Source organism: Acomys minous (genome assembly GCF_964271855.1).
Source record: "Acomys minous genome assembly, chromosome: 18".
NCBI classification, from domain to species: Eukaryota; Metazoa; Chordata; class Mammalia; order Rodentia; family Muridae; genus Acomys; species Acomys minous.
The window spans coordinates 22,319,220-22,338,136 of NC_140501.1; the positions used below are offsets into that span (position 1 = coordinate 22,319,220).

Sequence of the window (18,917 nt, forward strand, 5' to 3'; positions counted from 1 at the left end):
AATGAATTTAAACAAAATTATCATTTCAAAGTAAGCAAAAAGCCAATAGACAATTTAAATTTTCTTATATAGGGCTTTCTGAAAACTGTCTCCTCAAGTTTAGGTGGCATGATTGTGTGAAATTTCTTAAGAAATAAAATATTTCAGGCACTGAGGGTTAAAATTCAGCCATATCAAGTGATTTAACTTCAGTAACCTGATGACCAGGCCTGGGAGACTAAAGAACGTTGTGTGCCTCCCGGATGCTCTGAATGAGCGTGTCCTGCTAGCACTGGTGCTGAACATGAGTATGGAAAGGTCATAGTGAGTTTCCCAAGATTGCTGCAGATGATATTTTTGTCTCTAGAGCAGTCTCATGTTGCACAAGGGTAAAATCATTCATTACATTGTAGAACCGCTGAGCTGGAGAAAGCATTTCAGTTCATCTAATGAAAACTCTTATTCCTTCATAACAAGGCACCAAGACGGGCTCCTAGTGCAGGAATGTCTCAGAACAACAAAAGAGATGCTGTAATTTAATAAGTCCTGTTCCACAGTCCTAAGATGCTGCTTTACACACCGAGGTTGTCTTTTGAAATATTCTACATGAATTCAGTGATCATTCTTAAATCTGTGACCTCTTGGATAAAACGGTGAATTCCATCTTAGGAAGTTGTGTGTTTATTTGTCCTTCTAAGGGACTGGAAATGTCCTCATGTGAAATGACTTTCTTACTTGCTGCTGTATTTTGCACTTTTGGTTGTCATCACTGTGACTGTCAAAGAAAACTTATTTGAATATTTGAGTGAATGAACTGATGGTGCCACCGCAATAAGAGAAAAATTAAGACACGTTCAAGAAGTCATGCATCTATTGAAATGTATCATTAGTAATGATAAATTTGTTGTATTTTCTCCCTGCAGTCTCCAAACGTTCACAACTACCCCGATATGGAAGCTGTCCCCCTCTTGCTAAATAATGTGAAAGGGGAGCCCCCAGAGGACTCACTGCCTGTAGATCACTTCCAGACACAAACTGAGCCAGTGGACTTGTCAATCAACAAAGCCAGGACCCCCCCTACTGCAGTTTCATCCTCCCCAGTCTCCATGACAGCATCTGCCTCCTCGCCTTCTTCAACTTCAACCTCTTCATCATCGTCTAGTCGGCCAGCCTCATCTCCCACTGTTATAACTTCAGTATCTTCAGCATCGTGTTCATCCACAGTGTTATCCCCAGGACCCCTTGTTGCCTCTGCATCCGGCGTGGGCGGCCAGCAGTTTTTGCACATCATTCATCCTGTCCCACCTTCCAGTCCCATGAACTTGCAGTCTAACAAACTCAGTCATGTTCATCGAATTCCCGTGGTGGTACAGTCTGTGCCAGTTGTCTACACAGCTGTACGGTCGCCTGGAAATGTGAACAACACTGTCGTTGTGCCGCTTCTGGAGGATGGGAGAAGCCATGGCAAAGGTAAGAGACATGAAGTCTTATGTTTTTCAGCACTAGGGAAGATTGTGGGGTTGTTGTTGTTTTTATTTTATTTTATTTTATTTTATTTTATTTTATTTTATTTTATTTTATTTTATGACTGGGACCGGGATTATATGCAGACCCTATGTATAAAGAAGTTCAATGTAGAACCTTCCAGACCATCTAATTGGCCACACTGAGTAGAAAAAGCTTTAGAGCTGCCACATTTGTGTGGACAGTTCTCCTAACTGCATTAAGTCCATGTGTTTGCTTATTAGTTATTTCATGTCAGAGTTTTGCTATCTCAATTTACAAAACAATGCTTCGCTTGAATGGTCAAATGAGAAGGGCAACCTGTATACTGTAGAATTATATGCGAAATGAAAGTATATAAACTCCTTATATACATTGGTCACTGTGAGCATTTTCAGGTAAATGAGAATTTTTTTTTTGGTAGTTGTTCAGACTTGAACTTTTTAGATAGCAGAAAGGTAAAATACCATTAAAATGGATTGCCTGGGATCTAGGCCCTTTTTTGTGAGTACCTTTTAAATTAATTTTATATTAAAATGGAATTGTCTTTCAATCATAGCACTTCGAAGGCAGAGGCAGGTCAGCCTCTAAGAGTTCAAGGCCAGCTTGAACTCTATACCGAGTTCCAGGTTAACTAGGGTACATAATGAGAGCCTGTCTTTATTTACTGTTCTTTGCGGTGAGGACACATCAAGACCAACCGACTTATAAAGGAAGCCATTTGCTTGGGGGCTTGCTTGAAGTTTCGGAGCCTTAGTCTCTGAACACAACACATAGCAGGAAGCATTCTGAAGTAGCTGAGAGCTTTACACCCTGATCCACATGCAGGAGAGAGTGAGAGAGAGAGAGAGAGAGAGAGAGAGAGAGAGAGAGAGAGAGAGAGAGAGAGAGCGCACCATGGGGACTAACATGGACTTTTGAATCATCAAAGCCCAACCCAGCAACACACCTCTTCCAACAAGGCCACACCTACTGCAACCTAGCCACACCTCTTAATCCTTCTAATTCTGCTCAAACAGTTCCACTCTCTGGTGACTGTGCATTCAAATATATGAGCTTATGGGGGTCATTCTTTTCCAGAACACCACAACTTGCCACCACAAAAATAGATGTTTATCTGTAAAATTTCATATTGATCAGGTTTTGAATCATCTTCTAATTCAGTTACTATTGTTTTAAATAGCAGGGTGGGTTATAATGGAAATAATCCAAAGTACAATATTAATGGTTCTTCTAAGTTTTAAGAGGTAAGAAGATATGTTGTCACATGCCCATGTGATACTATCTTGTTATTTCATTCACTTTGGTAGTTATGTAGCTGTATATGGAGTTAACTCCTACTTATAAATCATTGCTTTCTGCCGAGGTATAATAGAAAAAAATTTTAAATCCCACTAGACTGTGTCTTTATTCTTTCCTGCACACAAACCTAAACACTAAGCCCCCCTTCTCTGAAAATATAAAAATCCCATAGTATTGACTTATTCCCTATGAAGCTGAGTGCATATTTGTGTATTTTGTCTTCAGAGGCCAAAAGCAATGCTAGAATCAGACTTGCCCAATATTGCTTTTTGCTTCAACACTATGTTACTGCCGAGTCCCATGATTAAAACATGATCAATGAATGCATAAACCACTGTCTTCTCATAAAATGCAAGGAAACATGGTTGTTTTGCTTCTGGTAAAGGGTAGGATTCAATATTGAGAGATGATATATTATTGAAAACTTGGCAGACTGTTTATAAACATCTTTATAGAGCTGTGTGTTTACCACTGGAAGTTATTATTTTATCAATATTAAATTTCTTCCTAGCACTCAAATAAGTTTCACCTTTCCTCCTTAACAAAGTTAAAAAAATCTCCTGATTCAGGAGTTTCTGTTTGCAAGTTTGAAAAGTAGACATTCACTGCTTTATCTAACAGTCCCTGTGGCTGTGGCCCTCATGGCTTGGGTTCTAGCACCCTGCTGAGGGTGTGGAGAAAATGAAGGGAAACCAAACATACAACCCACACACATGGTGAAGCTGGCGTCAGGTTGGGTTTTCTACCACTACCAACCTGGACCTCAGCGTATTTGTTAGGTACAATTGGGGGATGGGTAGCTAAGCTCAGTGGTTTCCGATTGGGCAAGCTCAGGCTATAGCCATCTGGGAGGAGGAAGCCGTAGTTTCTGGTCTGTACCCACTGATCAATCTTTCATAAACACTCAGACTCCCTGAGGAAAGTGTTGCCATTCATCTTGAGTCAAACCCATATGGATAATAGCTTAGCCAATTTCCCATGAGTCAGGTGGCCATGGAGTCTGTGATGTGGACGTGCCTATGTCAGAACACACATTCACTCATTCAGGGGGCTTCTTGGCCTCCCTGTACTCTGAGGAATCTGCTATCATGGAACAAGAAAGTGGTCTAAACCATGCTCTGAACTGAGAAAGTAGAGGAACAGTGAGATTGGGCTGCTTTTTAAAGGATGTTTGAAACTAATAGCATAACTGGGGGCTAAATCAGATACATAGTTAAGTATCTGGTTTAGTTTTACTTATTAATGAGATTTATAGTTATATAATTTTAAGAGTTAGCATTTAACAGGTACTAGAGCACATCTCTCTCCATATATATGTCTCTAAGCCAAACAGTGATGGAAAATGCTTTTAATCCCAGTATTTGAGAGGCAGAGGCAGGTGAATCTCTGTGCATTCAGGGGAGCCTAGTCTACAGATCTAGTTCCAGAACAGTCAGGGCTCCACAGAGAAAAGTGTGTGTGTGTGTGTGTGTGTGTGTGTGTGTGTGTGTGTGTGTCCATGGCAGACTCTACTGTCTCTGTAGTATCATAATCCTCTATGGGTGCCTATGATAGGGTCCAGTCATTCTGCAGTGCCACTTAAGGAAAACATGACTTTCTTTATGAAACTGATTAGTAAACATTTTAATGTTGAACATTAGCTTTGTATACAACTTTGACTCACTACTAAATGAGGACAAGAAATGCCTTTTATTCATCATTATCATTTTATAGGAGAGGCTTTTTTATTTAGCACATATAATATATATATATATATATATATATATATATATATATAGCTAAAATTTAATTTTCTGGAAAATGTAGGTTTCAGGAGCCCTTTAAGACTCGAGTACTCACTTAATGCACTGTGTGGGTTATTTGTTAGCTTCATGTAGTGTACTTTATTTCATGATCTTTATGTCATGAATAAAAATGTACTTAATCATAAGCTCAGCAAACTATTCTATGGTTTCTAAGATCACGAACATGAGATAAAATCCTGCTTCTATCACTTATAGCTGTAGAAAATGATCTTCTTAATACTCATTCTCATCTGTGAAACAAAAGGGGCTGGTAATGTGGTCTGCCCTAAGATGCCGTGGAAGGACATGGTCCACCCTAAGATGCCATGGGAGAACACAGTACAGATGCCTGTGTAGACCAGGAAGCAGTCAATGTTTGCATTTCTTCATTGTTACTTTTCTCCTAAATATTACAAGCAATGATCAACATTTCCCTTTTCTCCTCTCGTAAAACAGAAAGTTTATGGTGATGGTGGAACAGAGAGCAGAACTTGTTGAATTAAAAACTCAACCCAAAAATTTGGTATGCTACTACTTCTCAAAGCTGCTAACACAGCAATGATAAGGGATGGGAGATTCATATGAGAAATTGTCTGGAAACATCCCATTTTTAAATTTTTATTACTTCATATTAAGTTTTTATAATCACCATATTCTACAAATATTGCTATAGCCTTTTATAACCTTTTATTGTTTAGCTGATTAACTAGGGGACAGTAAAAGTGTCTAGTGGAAAGGTTTGCCTACCTCACAGAATGAGGAAAGGAAAGGGCATTTGGGTAATTCTTCAAATCTTTATTTTGCACATATGCAGCTGGGTATGGAGCCAGCACTGAAATGGCTGAGTAATAAAGTGGGTTTCCATTTACCTTTACTTAGGGCTTGTGTACTTGGTGTGGATGAGCAAAAGAAACATACCAGTTTTCCAAAATACTGGAAGGTACTAAATATCACTTATATCAATTAGGTGAATTTACTGGCTAATTATTTTTGGCATTGGTAGAACATATGTGCTCTGTGACAGACAAGTGGATGACATTACACATCATAGTCACAAAGGGCTATGAATGTACACGTCCATGCCTAAACTCACATATCACATGGATCGAGTCATTTCTTCATCCAAGGATCTGTTAAGCGTCTGTCACCAGCAGGCATTATTGCTACTGAGTATATCACATAAACAGAGCTGGCACTGGCTCTCTGTCACACTGCTTGGTAGTCTATTCATTCTGAAGTCCATGGCCACATGCAAATGAGGTGAGCTAGGAATGCAACCCAACATAAAACTGTAAACGTGCTTAAAACTTTAAGATTTTCTTTTCAATTTCTTTGTAACTAAATTGCATATTCTTGAATATGAAATTTGTACTCAACAACATCACATTGCAGTTTCAAAAGGCTGGATTTATCTGCAAATCTGATGGAAAATATCAGATTAAAGAAATCTTAGAAACAAATACTGGTTAACTTTGATTATAATTGGACTAAAATTTATAAAATGTCAGCTAGTGACGTCTCCAGTAAGAAGATAATTAGAAGTAAATAAAATTGTATTTGACAAAAAATAGTATCATGTTGGATGGTTATATGTGGGAAGAAGAAATGTCTTTACTCTAATTCTCCACAAAAGAATGGAGGTCAAAGTTTAAGGGAGGAATGGGTTGAAATTTTCACCATAAATGCTTGAATAACACCAAAGGGACATGAAAATATTATCTAAGGAAGGGAGAGCCTGAACTAATCCAAGTATAAAGGTCACTGGCCTAGAGGAATGAGAGGTGTAGTTATCCCAGCGTACACAGGCATCACAGTGGGACCTGGAAAGGAACATGAAACAGGAGGAGAGCTGGGGAGTGTTCGGAGAGGTACAGTAAATGGACATCATTGAGAAGAGAGCTGTGGGAGCAGATCTGTAACAGGGCTGCTGAGGACATGCAGAATGTACCCTCTCTACTGTGAGGCTGAGGGCTAGGTTCACAGCTGACCCAAGTAGAAGAATGTTTTGTTACTGTAGCAACTGCAACCCTCAAAGGGTTTTCTTACCTCGAAATAATAACTCTAGGAATTTCAATCCAGCCTATGAAAAGTTATGGCGTTTTTACTCATGAGATTGTCATTGTTTTGTTTTGTTGTAGGTACTTCATGGCAGAAGACCATGTAGCATTAGAGTAAATCCGAGGCAAGGTTGTCATTGCTTTATTTAGTATCCTTGTGGAAAAGTTAGGAGAAGTAGAATTCTCCTCCCATCTTCTGTATAATGCGTGTATTTACTACACTCCAAACATGGTGCTAGGAACTGCAGTTCCAAGATAAGCAAGGCCCTGCTGACCTGAATGTTACATCTCAATAGGAAATGTGATGAATAAGTGTCAGGTGTTGTAAGTGCTATAGAGAACAACAGGACATGTCAGAGTTAGCAAGACAAAGGTACACTCAGGTATAACCAAGAAAGCCCTTTGAGAAATCATCTGTGTACATAATATCTTGAAAAACAAAAAAAATTCCAAAAAAATCTGAAGTCGCAATTGAATGCCACCTGTGGTAAGGAACAGAAAAGTACTTCCGCTTGGCATGGACAGCCAGTGGAGAGGGTAGAGATGAGCACTTAAGAGGCATTGGGGCCAGAGCAGGGGTAGTTAGAACCTCAAGTCCCCTATTGGCTTTTGTTGTAAATGTGATGGGAAGCCACATAATTGGACATCTGTGGAGAAAAATATCATCATCATAGCACCATGGCACACAGGAGAGAATATGGTACACACTGAAAATGGGGAACGGGCTTGGGGCTACTGGCATATGGATTAGAAGCGTGCGTGAGGACAGGTGGGAAGCAGAGTGGCCTCTAAGTTGTGGCTGAGCTATTTGAGCAAAAGATGCTATGTCTCCTAAGATGGGAGGAGCGTAGTTGAGAAGGGAAATCCTTTGGGGTGTGCTATATTCAACAGAACTCCCTGCTCTACCTTTAAGTAGAAAGCTTGAGATGGTGTTGGACAAGAGGAGATAGTTTGGAAAAATGCATTTGGGATCATTTAGGGTAGGATAGTTGTTGCTTAATGGTGACTCCTATGGATCATCTTGGATGAGAGCCAAAACAGAAGGGCAGACATGAAACCCCAACCAAGCAGGAGTATCCACATTTTTATTTTTGGCATATTGTATGCATGTGTATTTGGCATGCCTACATGTGGTGTGCATGCCCATGAGTGTGGGGGCCCAAAGTGGATGTCAAATGTCATCTTTGATTGCTCTTTATTCAGTTTATTAAGGCAAGGTCTCTCAATGAACATAGAGATATTAGAATCTAACTAGGCTAAATAGCCAGGTTGGCCCTGGGGTCCCTGTCTTGGCTGCTCCACCATGCCTATTGGCTTTTATGTGGATGGGTTCTGAGGATCCAAGCCCTGAGGTTCTTCACACTTGTACAAGTGCTTTTCCACGGAGCCATCCTCCGATCTTTATCTAACCTTTTGATGTTGTAATAAGGCATTGCTCTCTACACATGTGTCGGGTTATGTACATAACTACCCTGGGCTGCAAGGTAGACACACTTCAGAGATTAGGAAGTGACACCTGAGGAGCCTGGAAGGGAAAAGAAAACCAGCACTGCAGATCTACGAGAGAGCTTTGTGGAAGAATGTGAGGACAGTCCGACATAGAGGATGTTTAAAGGAGGGACTTCCCAGTTAGTGGTAAATGGCTGGGGCTGAGTGAAAGTAAAACTGCGAGCTGCGGCTCAGAGGTTGGAGACTTCCTTGGTGATGAACAGTATGGCCATGGAGTGAGGAACCAAAGGACTAAAATAGGCCCTTGTTCAGGTGGGAAGAGAGGAAAGTGAGAACCAACCTAGGGAGTGTTTTCCTGAAGAGCTGTGGAGGTGGGCAATGGTACCTGGGGAGGTGTTGCCGTTTCCCTTGAGGAGACTTACAAAGAACAGCATATCTGTGTGCTCTCAAGAATAATCCAGTAGTGAGTTGAAAACAGATAATTGTGGTTAACTATGTAGAAGGGAGGAATGTAAGAACAAAATATTTCATTGCATGTGAGGCCTTCTATTATTTTGTGGAGTAACCTGTATTTTATAGTAATTAATCTGCATTCTAGCATTGATTTGTTGTATTGACAAAACCGTCATGACAAAGATGCACAAAGAAAATGAGAAGAAATGTACAAGCAGACAATAAATATCTGTGATTGACAAGTCAAAGCATAGCAATAGAAATTAAGTAAAATAAACGTTCCACTCTTAATTGTAACTGTGAAGACCCAAAACAGTGACCTGGGCTGGTCAATGCAAAGCATACGGAAGTTAACCAAACGCTATTGCTGATTATGAAAGTGATACTAGAACCAATATAAATAAAGATCAAATATTTTCATCACTATCTTTTGGAGTACACATGGTATTATAGAGTGGACAGTAAGCCCTAAATTACTTAGTCTAGTTTTCTAAAGGTATTTTCAATACCAATATTTATAGATACTATATTTTTAGAATTTAGTAGAATTTAAAGGGCCAAGTTCAGACAATTCGTCTAAGGCTCTACAGAACACAGACTTTTCTCCAACGTCTAGTATCTTAGTAGATCCTTTCTCTTTCTCACAAGAGTAACAGGTGACCTTGATGCCTGGGAACAGGCCAAAGGTAAAACTGACCAGTTGCTTTGAAACTGACAGGGCCTGAAGAGGTCCAGCGCGGCTGGGGCATGGGCTGTATGTCAGGGTTAGACAATTTCCTTTCCTAAGTGCTTTCCCTTTCTTCCTTATATCTTACATAGATTGTCTGCTATTTCTGGGTGCTCCCCTCCCCCATTATCCTTTTCTCCTGAGCCCCTCGCAGCGCTCTGTAGTCTGTGTGACAGTGATGACGTGGGTTATCTAGGGAGAAGAACTCCAGCTCTGTTTTCCTGCAGCCCATACCAAAAAAAAAAAAAAAAAAAAAAAAAAAACATTAGAATTATACAAAACATTTTTTAAAATCTCATTAAGGCTTTTTTTGTTAAACTAGTGTGATATTTGAAAACATAACTGGCTGGGCGTGATGGCACATGCCTTGAATTCCAGCACTCGGAGGCAGAGGCAGATGGATCACCGTGAGTTCGAGTCCCAGTCTAGTCTACAAAGTGATTTCAGGACAGCCAAGTCTACACAGAGAAAGCCTGTCTTGGAAAAAAAAGATAATTGATTGATTGTGGACGATAAGTATTCTATTTATGATTTTTAAAAGTGATCAGGTCCTTGAGAATAAGATATATTTTCCTAAACTGGCTAACTAGAGCAAGTTGATCCTGCCATTAAGAAACTAAGTCAGTTTGGATGCACAGTTTCTTTGGTCATTCCATTTAGATGTAGACACACAGAAGAAGCTTCCCTCACTCCCAAAATACTACTTATGTTCTTAGAGGCCATTTAGAAGGTCATGACCACAGGGAAATTTGTGATCTCCAGTCCCCAGTTTTCTCCCTGAGTGCTGTTGCTTTTCTCAGCAACCTACAGGAAGAAGCGGCAAGTGTATTTTTAGTCTTGTGCCATTCGTATTTGTGAAAGGAAATATGGTCATCCAAGCGGAGGCTGGAAAGGTTGCTGGAAGAGCTGACCCTAGCTGTCAGCACACTTGAGTAGTCCATTTCACATTCTGTGTTGTTGTTGTTGTTGTTGTTGTTGTTGTTTCTGTTGTCAGCCAAAACCACCTGTTGACACTGATTCCTTGTTTCAGGTCATAGTTCATGCATGTTACACACTTGCTTCTTCTGTCTACCTTACACATGACTGTCGCCTTTTAGTTCACCGTTCAGTGGAACCCTGGTGTCATCTGTCCATAGGACCAGAATAGTCCCCAGGCAGCTGACCTGTGCTTGTGTGTACAGTTGTCCTGGCTTCTGGCTGACTGCTACTACCTCCTCATTTGGTAAATGTCATCTACTTACTCTGTTTATATATAGTAGCTAATAGGTGACAAACTTATACTTTAATTGGGAACTAGGTTAGTCTGAATAGGCCAAGTAGTTCTGTCTTTTAGTTTATGTCTTAATGTTCTTTATTGGAAACTGTGACTGGAGTCCTGCTGTCCTTTGTTTTATTACTTTTAAACAGAGGCTTTGACAAGACCAGAGTGACAAACAACCTCAAGGACTTACGGACTAGTGAGAGAAAGGTGGGGAGTCCATGTTCTTGAAATTTGTAACTAGGAATTTCACATGCCTTATTTTTCTTGATAAATTGCTGGTTTGCTGCGCTTTTTTTTTTTTTTTTTTTTTGCCTAAATTTCAGTGCTGAATAGAAACTTAACTTTTTTTTTTTTAAGTTCTGGGTATGCATATAAGGTTGAATAGATTCCACCAAAAAATGTGTCGTCTTGTGCTCTTGTGTATCTGAGAGCTCTCCGATCTGTCAGTTCCACGGCTTCATCTTGCACAGACTGGCTTGGTTCTAAGATTCCATGATAGTAAATGTCTCAGAAAGGACACATAAGCTGTCTGTGTCACTTTTAGAGATTAGCAGAAGAGAGAAACCTGTCAGAGAAACACTGCATACGCTGGATAATGCCAGTGAGGGGCTTTGATTGGCTTCCCAGTTTTCTGAGTTAACACAGCAATGCAAGCACTGAACAAAGGCAAGAGAGAAAGAACCAGCGATTCCTTGGGGCAGCCTGCTTGAAAAGGTGGATGTTACCGAGGGACTGAACAGGAAGACGGATCTATCTCTTAGTCAAAGCAGCTCAAGCTGGAGGTTGTCAAAATAGACTTTAGATTCAATCTGTTATAGTGTGTTATTAAGAGCTGATGAATAAAATAGCCTCGTGTGCCACATTCATTTGCCGAGGACAAGTTTCTCTCATGACAAAGAGTTCTAATTCATGTTTAAATAGATTTCTGCATAGAATGTCACATTACAGTAATATAGTATTTAAATGGACTCTTCATTTGCTCCCACCTGACAAGTTTTCTATGACATTTAAAATGTAGACGATTAGGTACTGAATTTTTACTTTTCCCACTTAAGATACTATTACTATATATAATCTTCTGATTTCTTGTAGTACTGGTAGTGCTATGCACTAAAAGAATTCCATTTCCCTTTCAGATGTAGTTATTTATAGAACTATTTTGACATTTTTGCAGTACCACTCATTGCAAATATATATATATATATATTTGGGTAAATAGACACATATTTAGCAAACAGTTTACTCAGTGACATATAAGGCCTTGCAGGAACAAATTGGAGAAGGGAGACCATACTATTCAGAAGGCAAACTTGCTCCAAGAATCACCACAAGCGGCGGTTTAAATTGGCTTTTTAATAATTTACAAGTCTCTGCCTGTGCTTTCTGCTCGTCACCTTTTCTGGTTCCCTTAGTAATTTGTTTCCTCTTCCAAACTATGTTACTATTGTCTAAGCTTTTTCATTCTGTTTTCTACTCTTAATAGGGAATGGATTAAGTGATATTTAATTGTTTTCTTTAGAAAAAAATGTAATTAATACTAGTCCATTAGGGAAAAAGCTGGCAGCAATGTCTAAACAGTGATCCCATGCTTGATCCTTCTCCAGACACCATTATGTAGGATGAGTGTTACTTGGATCAATGGCCAATTAGGATTTTTATAATCAGATGATATCAGCATCTTTTCTTCGCCCAAACATCAGCTCATTTATTTAACAAATGTTTTATATGCCATGTATGACCTAACAGCCATGTCCTTCACTAGGGAAGTAAAGTAAAAATAAATCTGAGAACATCACTCAAATAAATAATAATTCATGAAATATGATTAGCCTATTTATGTGCATGTGTATGTGGTATTCGGACCTCAGCTTGTATGTGCATGTGTGTGTGCATGTGTGTGTATGTGTGTGTGTGCGCGTATGTGTCTGTGTTTGTGCATGTGTGTGTATGTGTGTGTGTGCGCGTATGTGTCTGTGTTTGTGCGTGTGTGTGCGCGCGTGTGCATGCGCATGTGCATGCGTGTGTGTGTGTGTGTGTGTGTGTGTGTGTGTGTGTGTGTGTGTGCACTGAGTCAGGCTGAAGTGCAGGCAGTGGTAGGTGTGCCCTCGCCATGCTGGAATGAATATAAACTTATTATGGTTCCAGTATTTGAAAGAGACTCCTTGAGGACTTTTCTCTACTTTCCTTTCGCTTAGTTGTCTTTACCTCCCTCTGTCCTTCATTAGTCGATCCATTTGGAGTTGAGTATGGGAGTGGGACAGATTTCATGTAGCGGAGACTGGCCACAAACTCTTCATGTATCAGAGCCGGGCCCTGAACTCGTGATCCTCCTGTCTCCACCTTCTGAGTACTGAGACTGCAGGCCTGTCCCATCATGCCCCGCAGGCCTTTCCCATCATCCCTGCACACCGCACTAACCTCGCCCCTGACCCCACCCAAGGTTTGATTTCTCTTTCTCTTGCATATCTCACCAAAGCTTCTGTCCCAGAAGTCTTTTTAACTAAGACTTACCTGAAATAACAGAGTCTTTGTGCTGCCACCTAGTGGTAGAATCTTAGGAAAGGTACCCAGAAAGACCCAGGAGTAGTCTGTGATCAGATGCATTTCCTCGAATGGCTCCTGTGTTTTGCTAGCACATTCAGAGACATAAGAAAATGCAGCGCTTCCCTTCTACGAAAATATTCTGAGTTTGATGGTACGTGCCTGTAATTCTAGAAATGGAACTAAGGGAGGTGGAGGCAGGAGTCAAAGGTCATCCTCAGTTATATACAAAGTTAAAAATCAATCCTGAGCTACATAAGGCCCTTATATATATATACACCTTATTTTAAGAGTTCTAGTATGTAGGAGACCTTATTTAATTTGGTTCAGAAAGAAAAGGTGTGACTTCTGAACCACGCATCTCATTTCTCTGTCTTAGACACTGTTATCTTTACTTAGAAAACTTAAACTCCTCTTTGTTATAGCTGTGCATGTTTTAAAGCTATAGCTTATATTATTCACTAAAAGAGAGCATGTGTGCTCCAGCTTGTATGCTATTAGCAAGTTTTATGCCACTGGGCAAGGAGCTCACCATCATAGAGAAAATAAAATGAAACTAAAAGGCTGTGTCTTTAGGAAGATAGGGCGGAAGCTCGGTAAGTCCAGGAAAAGCAGGCCTTGCCCTCAGAGAACACATCAGAGAAGCTCTTCAATAGCTAAGGAACGAAAAATTTAAACCTGATAGAATTTTAAGGTAACCATATGTGCATATTGGTGCATGCCTCACTTCCCTAATGAGAGAAAAAAAAAGGACCTAGTAGTGTGACCTCTAGTAAGAATAAGTTCTTTAGTTGAAAATTATACAGTTTATAAAGCATAACTTGTCATTGCTATAAATCCTTAACCCTATGGTATAAGAGCCTGGGGCATCTAACAGACTTCTTCATAGAAAGCTAGGGCTTGTGAGAGGTCCTTTAAGCTGTTTTTGTTCCTGTTCCTCCAACATAGTGTCCGATACCAGCAAAAGCTCAGTAGATATTTGTAAAAGAGATACGTGAACATGACAATGGATAAGAAAAAGAATCAGTGTAGCCAGCGGTGTGGGTGAGGTGTGGAGGAATTCTGTGGCCAGTACTGAGCTACAGTCTCAAACTCCTAACTGAAATCTTCCTTTGTATGACGAAGTAGAAGGAGACTCGACATAAACGCGGGCCAGCTTCCTCCAAACCAGCCTGTTGCCCTTCCACCAAACATGCCTCATATCCCAGCCATGTGCCAGGCTGCCTTTGTCCATGCAGAAAAGGCCTTGGGCAAACGTCTTGGTTCAGTGATGCGTTTTTTCTGTGGAGGCGCATGCCAGACTGGAAAGCCTCCCTGGCTCCTTCTTTCTCTCTCCGTAACTTCTCTGAGTGTCTCATTGCCTGATCCAGTGTCTGGGACACAGCGTCTGAGTATTTGCCTACCATCCCCAAAGCTGCTACTGCTTATGCCAACGAATCATTCGGGGTCTTCTGGGTTCTTGAGTAGGTACTGTTTCTGCACTAGCCATAAGTTCTTTTGGTATTAGTCATAGATAATTGATGTAATGCTTTCTGGAGTTGAACTCTTGTGAGTGAGCAATGTTCTAAAGGTTCCCAAAAAGTTATAATGAGAAGACTGTGCTGTATGAAAATTATAATCAGTCCTTTCTTATTCTCTCTCAGTGGACTATTTTACCTGTGGACATAGGATAAAGAGGGTTTCAATTTGACTCAGATAATTAATATAATCAGTGATGTTTCCCATATAACATATAAAATAGTTATGCCAATTTCATTTTCTAGTCAGGGAGAGGGCAATTGTACCTCCCCCTGCACTGCAGCTAACCACATCAGCAGTGTGCTACCATAAAAATCTAGAAACTGTGGAGTATGGATAATCCCACTATAAACTGTAATAAAAATTACCCTCCACACTCAATATTCTCTCCATTAAGTTCATAGGCACTGTCTCTTTGTACATAAAGTTTTATGAAATAAATCGACCAGTACGCCTGTCTTTACCAGATAGCAAGCTGTTTTGATTTAAAAGCTGATGATGGTACAATCCGTTTTTCCGTGTTTGCAGTGCATGTTAAAAACATAAATTTCCTTTAACAAACCTTAAGTCGAAGGAAAATGCTCCTCTTCCTTGCTCCCTGCATTTAAGTATCTCTTTGTGAGAAAGAATCGATGATGTATTTACCATGGCCTGCCCATTTGTTGCAGCCATAAAAGGAAGATTTGGTTTTCCATTTCAGATCTCTCTGGCCTTAAAGGTGTATTAAGCAAAAGGAAGCTCAAATCTCAGACAGCTTTGTAGGAATTGTCTGGAACCTTTCTCTGTTTAGAAGGCATTGTCAATTTCTTGATGGCTTTTTTTTTTTTTTTTTTTTTTTGTCTTCTCTGTGCTAATCTAAAGGCTCCCCTAATCATGTCTGCTGTGGTCTTTGTCCAAAGTGAATGCCTTAAATCAGTCCTCTATAAACACGGGGAGCTTTTAACAGAGGAAACCTTCCAGGGAGTAGGGGGGTGCCCTCACTCATAAATCTGCAAAGAACATTGCCCTGGAGGAAGTCACATTGCGCTAATGAAGGTAGAAGACAGGACAGTTGAGGTGAAAGGTGAAGAAACATTAAACTCAGTGTCAGAGTAGACCGGACCATGTCAGACCAGGAAAAGAATAGACGGGAATGCAGGATGGAGGGTGTGTGCACAGCACAGTGTAATTTTGTTGTTGGTGTCGAATCTGATGCACTTCCCAAAACATACGCTGTCTGTGGTGTGCATAACACATGCATGTGTGACACGCACTGTCTATACCCTCCACTCACCACAGCGCCAAAGGCTTTTAACTGTGACCTTAGATTTACTTATTGTACTCCATGTGGGGATATTATTCTAGCTGTGCCTAGATTGAGCATAGTAAATAAGCATGATGAAGAAGAGGAAAGTGAAAGGTATATTTTGCCACCCTTATTTTCATTACCTGGGCCCTCTAAAACATTTCCTCGATAGATTTTTTTTTTTTTTTAGGTATTCCCAACAGACACAAGAAATTGTAGCACCTCACGTTCTGTAGGTTTCTATACAGTAAGAAAATAACCCGTGCTCAATTCTCACTTTCTGATTTGAAACTGATGTACAGATTAGGAAAGTGACTTTTATCTATAGGGACACTAAGTGCAAAGGGTGGTGGGCAAAAGAGATGTGAACGTTATTATCAAAGGAGGAGCTTGAGTCACCAAAGCCAGGACGCTCTAGGTGGGGCTAGGTAGCCCGTTCTCTGTCCCTGGAGATATTATCTTACAAAAGTATCATAACTGCCTGTGAAATGATGACCATTAGTAACAAAGGAATGATAAACCGCTGTCAGTCTGTTTGAGAACGTCAGCAAAGTATGTGATAAATCTTATAAATGTATTTGTTAAATTATTTAAATAATAACCTTTGTGGACTATATGTTCTTGGTGAGTTACATATTTTATCCTTAAGCCCCCCAATTACCGCCACTGCTGTCAACTTTTCATACGTAAGAATATAGAGAGGTTTGTGGTTCAACCCCTAACAGTTCTGTTTATAAGAGGTAGCACTTTGAATTAAATCAGATTTTAAAAATACTTCAAAACTGTTTTTCCATACTTTGGCTTGATGCTTGACTGGTTAAGCTTGGAATATTTAAGTAATTAGGCAATGGTACTATCCCAAGTCTGTATTTCCTGAAATAAGGTGCTGTTTAACCGAACATAAAATATTTGCATTTTAAAATCACTTGTGGTTTTGGTTAAGGTCTAAAATTTATGATGTGTAAAATAAGTATCTGTAGCAGCAAATGCATGTGCTCACATGTGAACCATATGATGCAATCTCACACAGCTAAGTATTGACATTGGAGTGTGGCATTGTGTGCATCCATGTCTCCAACATCTCACAGCATAAGAACAAAAGCCCCAAGCTATAGGTTAACATTTCTAGGTGTAGGGAAATTTTGTCAAAGTGTGGTTCACTGGGTTTCAGACTCCGACATCTGTGTCATTTTTAGACATATCTGGTCCCTGCCTGGAGCTCTTTTGAAGAAGAAAATGGATGAACAGACACACATACAACACAGGCATGGGTGTTGTATCTTGTCTCAACTAGATAGTGGTTATTTTCCAAAAGACCACGAGGGAAAAAAACAACAAAGATACTGTCAACATCTAATGTTACTGTTCCAGTGATATTTATTTTTCCTAGATTAATGAGTTCAATAAAATCTTGAGCACCAGCCAATAGCTAGTCATCTTTAGGGCATTACACTTTCTGACTCATCCGAGCTCACGGAGCAGATGTTTAGGAATGCTTTCATCAGACTGGAAAATAAATTTTCAGACATGTGTGTTTAGATGTGAAGACTAGCTAGCTTCCTGATAGGAACTGACATCTCCCAGCTCTGATTTCAAGGTCATTTCTACATTTTAGTCATTCTTTTTGCTTATTCGTTAAATTTATCAAAGTGTAAAGGACCTTACCTGCTGTCCAGCACATGCGCATCACACTGTGCAGTAGCACATTTTACTATACTCTTCAAGTCCACCTTTTCATGGAACATAATCCACTCATCATCCAACAAATGAGTGGTTGATCATGATGCACTCTTTCGTGGCGTTATTGTGCCCATTGGTATAATCTACAGTAATCAAGGTACTATAACCTCCAATTACGTGTTTTATTATCTCATTATCCACCTTGAAACTTGTACAACTATTAGCAGGCTTACTTTTTTTATTCCTTAGCCAATTGTGGTCATTTGTAAAGTTAATCACCATCATAAGCCTTTAGTATTTAAAAGCAAACACCATTTCAATGATAAAACAATTTTTAGCTGTATAATGATGCCAAATCTACTATAAATGAAGGAGCTTAACTTTTTCCATTTGTACATCTAAGTAAACCATTGAATTGTTACTACTTTTCCACTTTGTGATCTGCATTATAAGCACCGGAAATGCAGTGGTTCTTAGCAAAAGCAAGAGAACACTATTGTATGCTCAAGGCAGTAGATCAGACCTTGTTCCAAAAGAGACGTAAGGAAAATCTGCCTCAGTCATACTTTTCAATTAGTATCTGAACAGTTAGTTGTAACTGTCCAGCCAGCCACTTAGAGGGGCCTTTTGTATTTAAAAACTCCATAATGCAATGCCATATATTTGATGTGTATTACCTAAGCTAAAGAGTTTGTTGGCTTATTATAAGCTTCATAAATTTTATGCCTTGTATTGTGCCATTTAAATGAGGGAAAAAAAGAGGAGATTGGGGCTGGCTCACACCTGTGATCCCAGGGTTAGTTGCAAAGGTAAGGGAACCAGGAGTTCAGGGTCACGCTCCACTATGTACCTAGCTCAAGACCCTTCTGTGCTACATGAGGTTCTATCAAAAATTAAGCAGTCTTTATGACTGCTACTGAAAGAAATGCAATGGTGACAGTGCCATCTAAAGTTTTTTGTTGCTGGCCGACTCATTTCTCAAAACTCAATATATTTTGAACTACCAATTATGAACCTGAGTAGTCAAAAGTCTTTAGGTTCCTCTCTTCCACTGAGATAGGATCTTGGTATGGAATCCTAGCAGGCCTGGTACTCTCTCTCTCTCTCTGAAGCCCAGGCTCCTCTCAAACTTGTAACAGTTACCTTCCTCAGCCTTGCGAGTGCTGAGATTGCAGGCATACACCACCAACCCTGGCTTGATTTATTTCTTTTCTTTTCCTTTTTTCTTTTTCTTTCTTTCTTTTTTTTTTTTCCTTTGCCTTACCCAAGAACTTTCCCATTCTTTTCTATTCACTTCAATTAGTAGTTTCACTTTTGTATATTCCTGCTTTACCTACATCTATAGTGTACAAATAGTACCAACAGCAAACCCACAGTG

The 18,917-nt window shown here is 39.8% G+C and overlaps 1 protein-coding gene across 9 annotated transcripts in view; it reads left to right on the forward strand.

The window, feature by feature from the left end:
• Positions 1 to 18,917, forward strand: part of KLF12 (KLF transcription factor 12) — a 581,105-nt gene that overhangs the window by 425,811 nt on the left and 136,377 nt on the right. For all 9 annotated transcript variants that reach the window (XM_084767870.1, XM_084767873.1, XM_084767874.1 and 6 more), the window contains one exon: positions 903 to 1,449. In XM_084767870.1, coding sequence (XP_084623996.1) covers positions 903 to 1,449 — 547 coding nt within the window. The remainder of the gene's footprint in view (positions 1 to 902; positions 1,450 to 18,917) is intronic.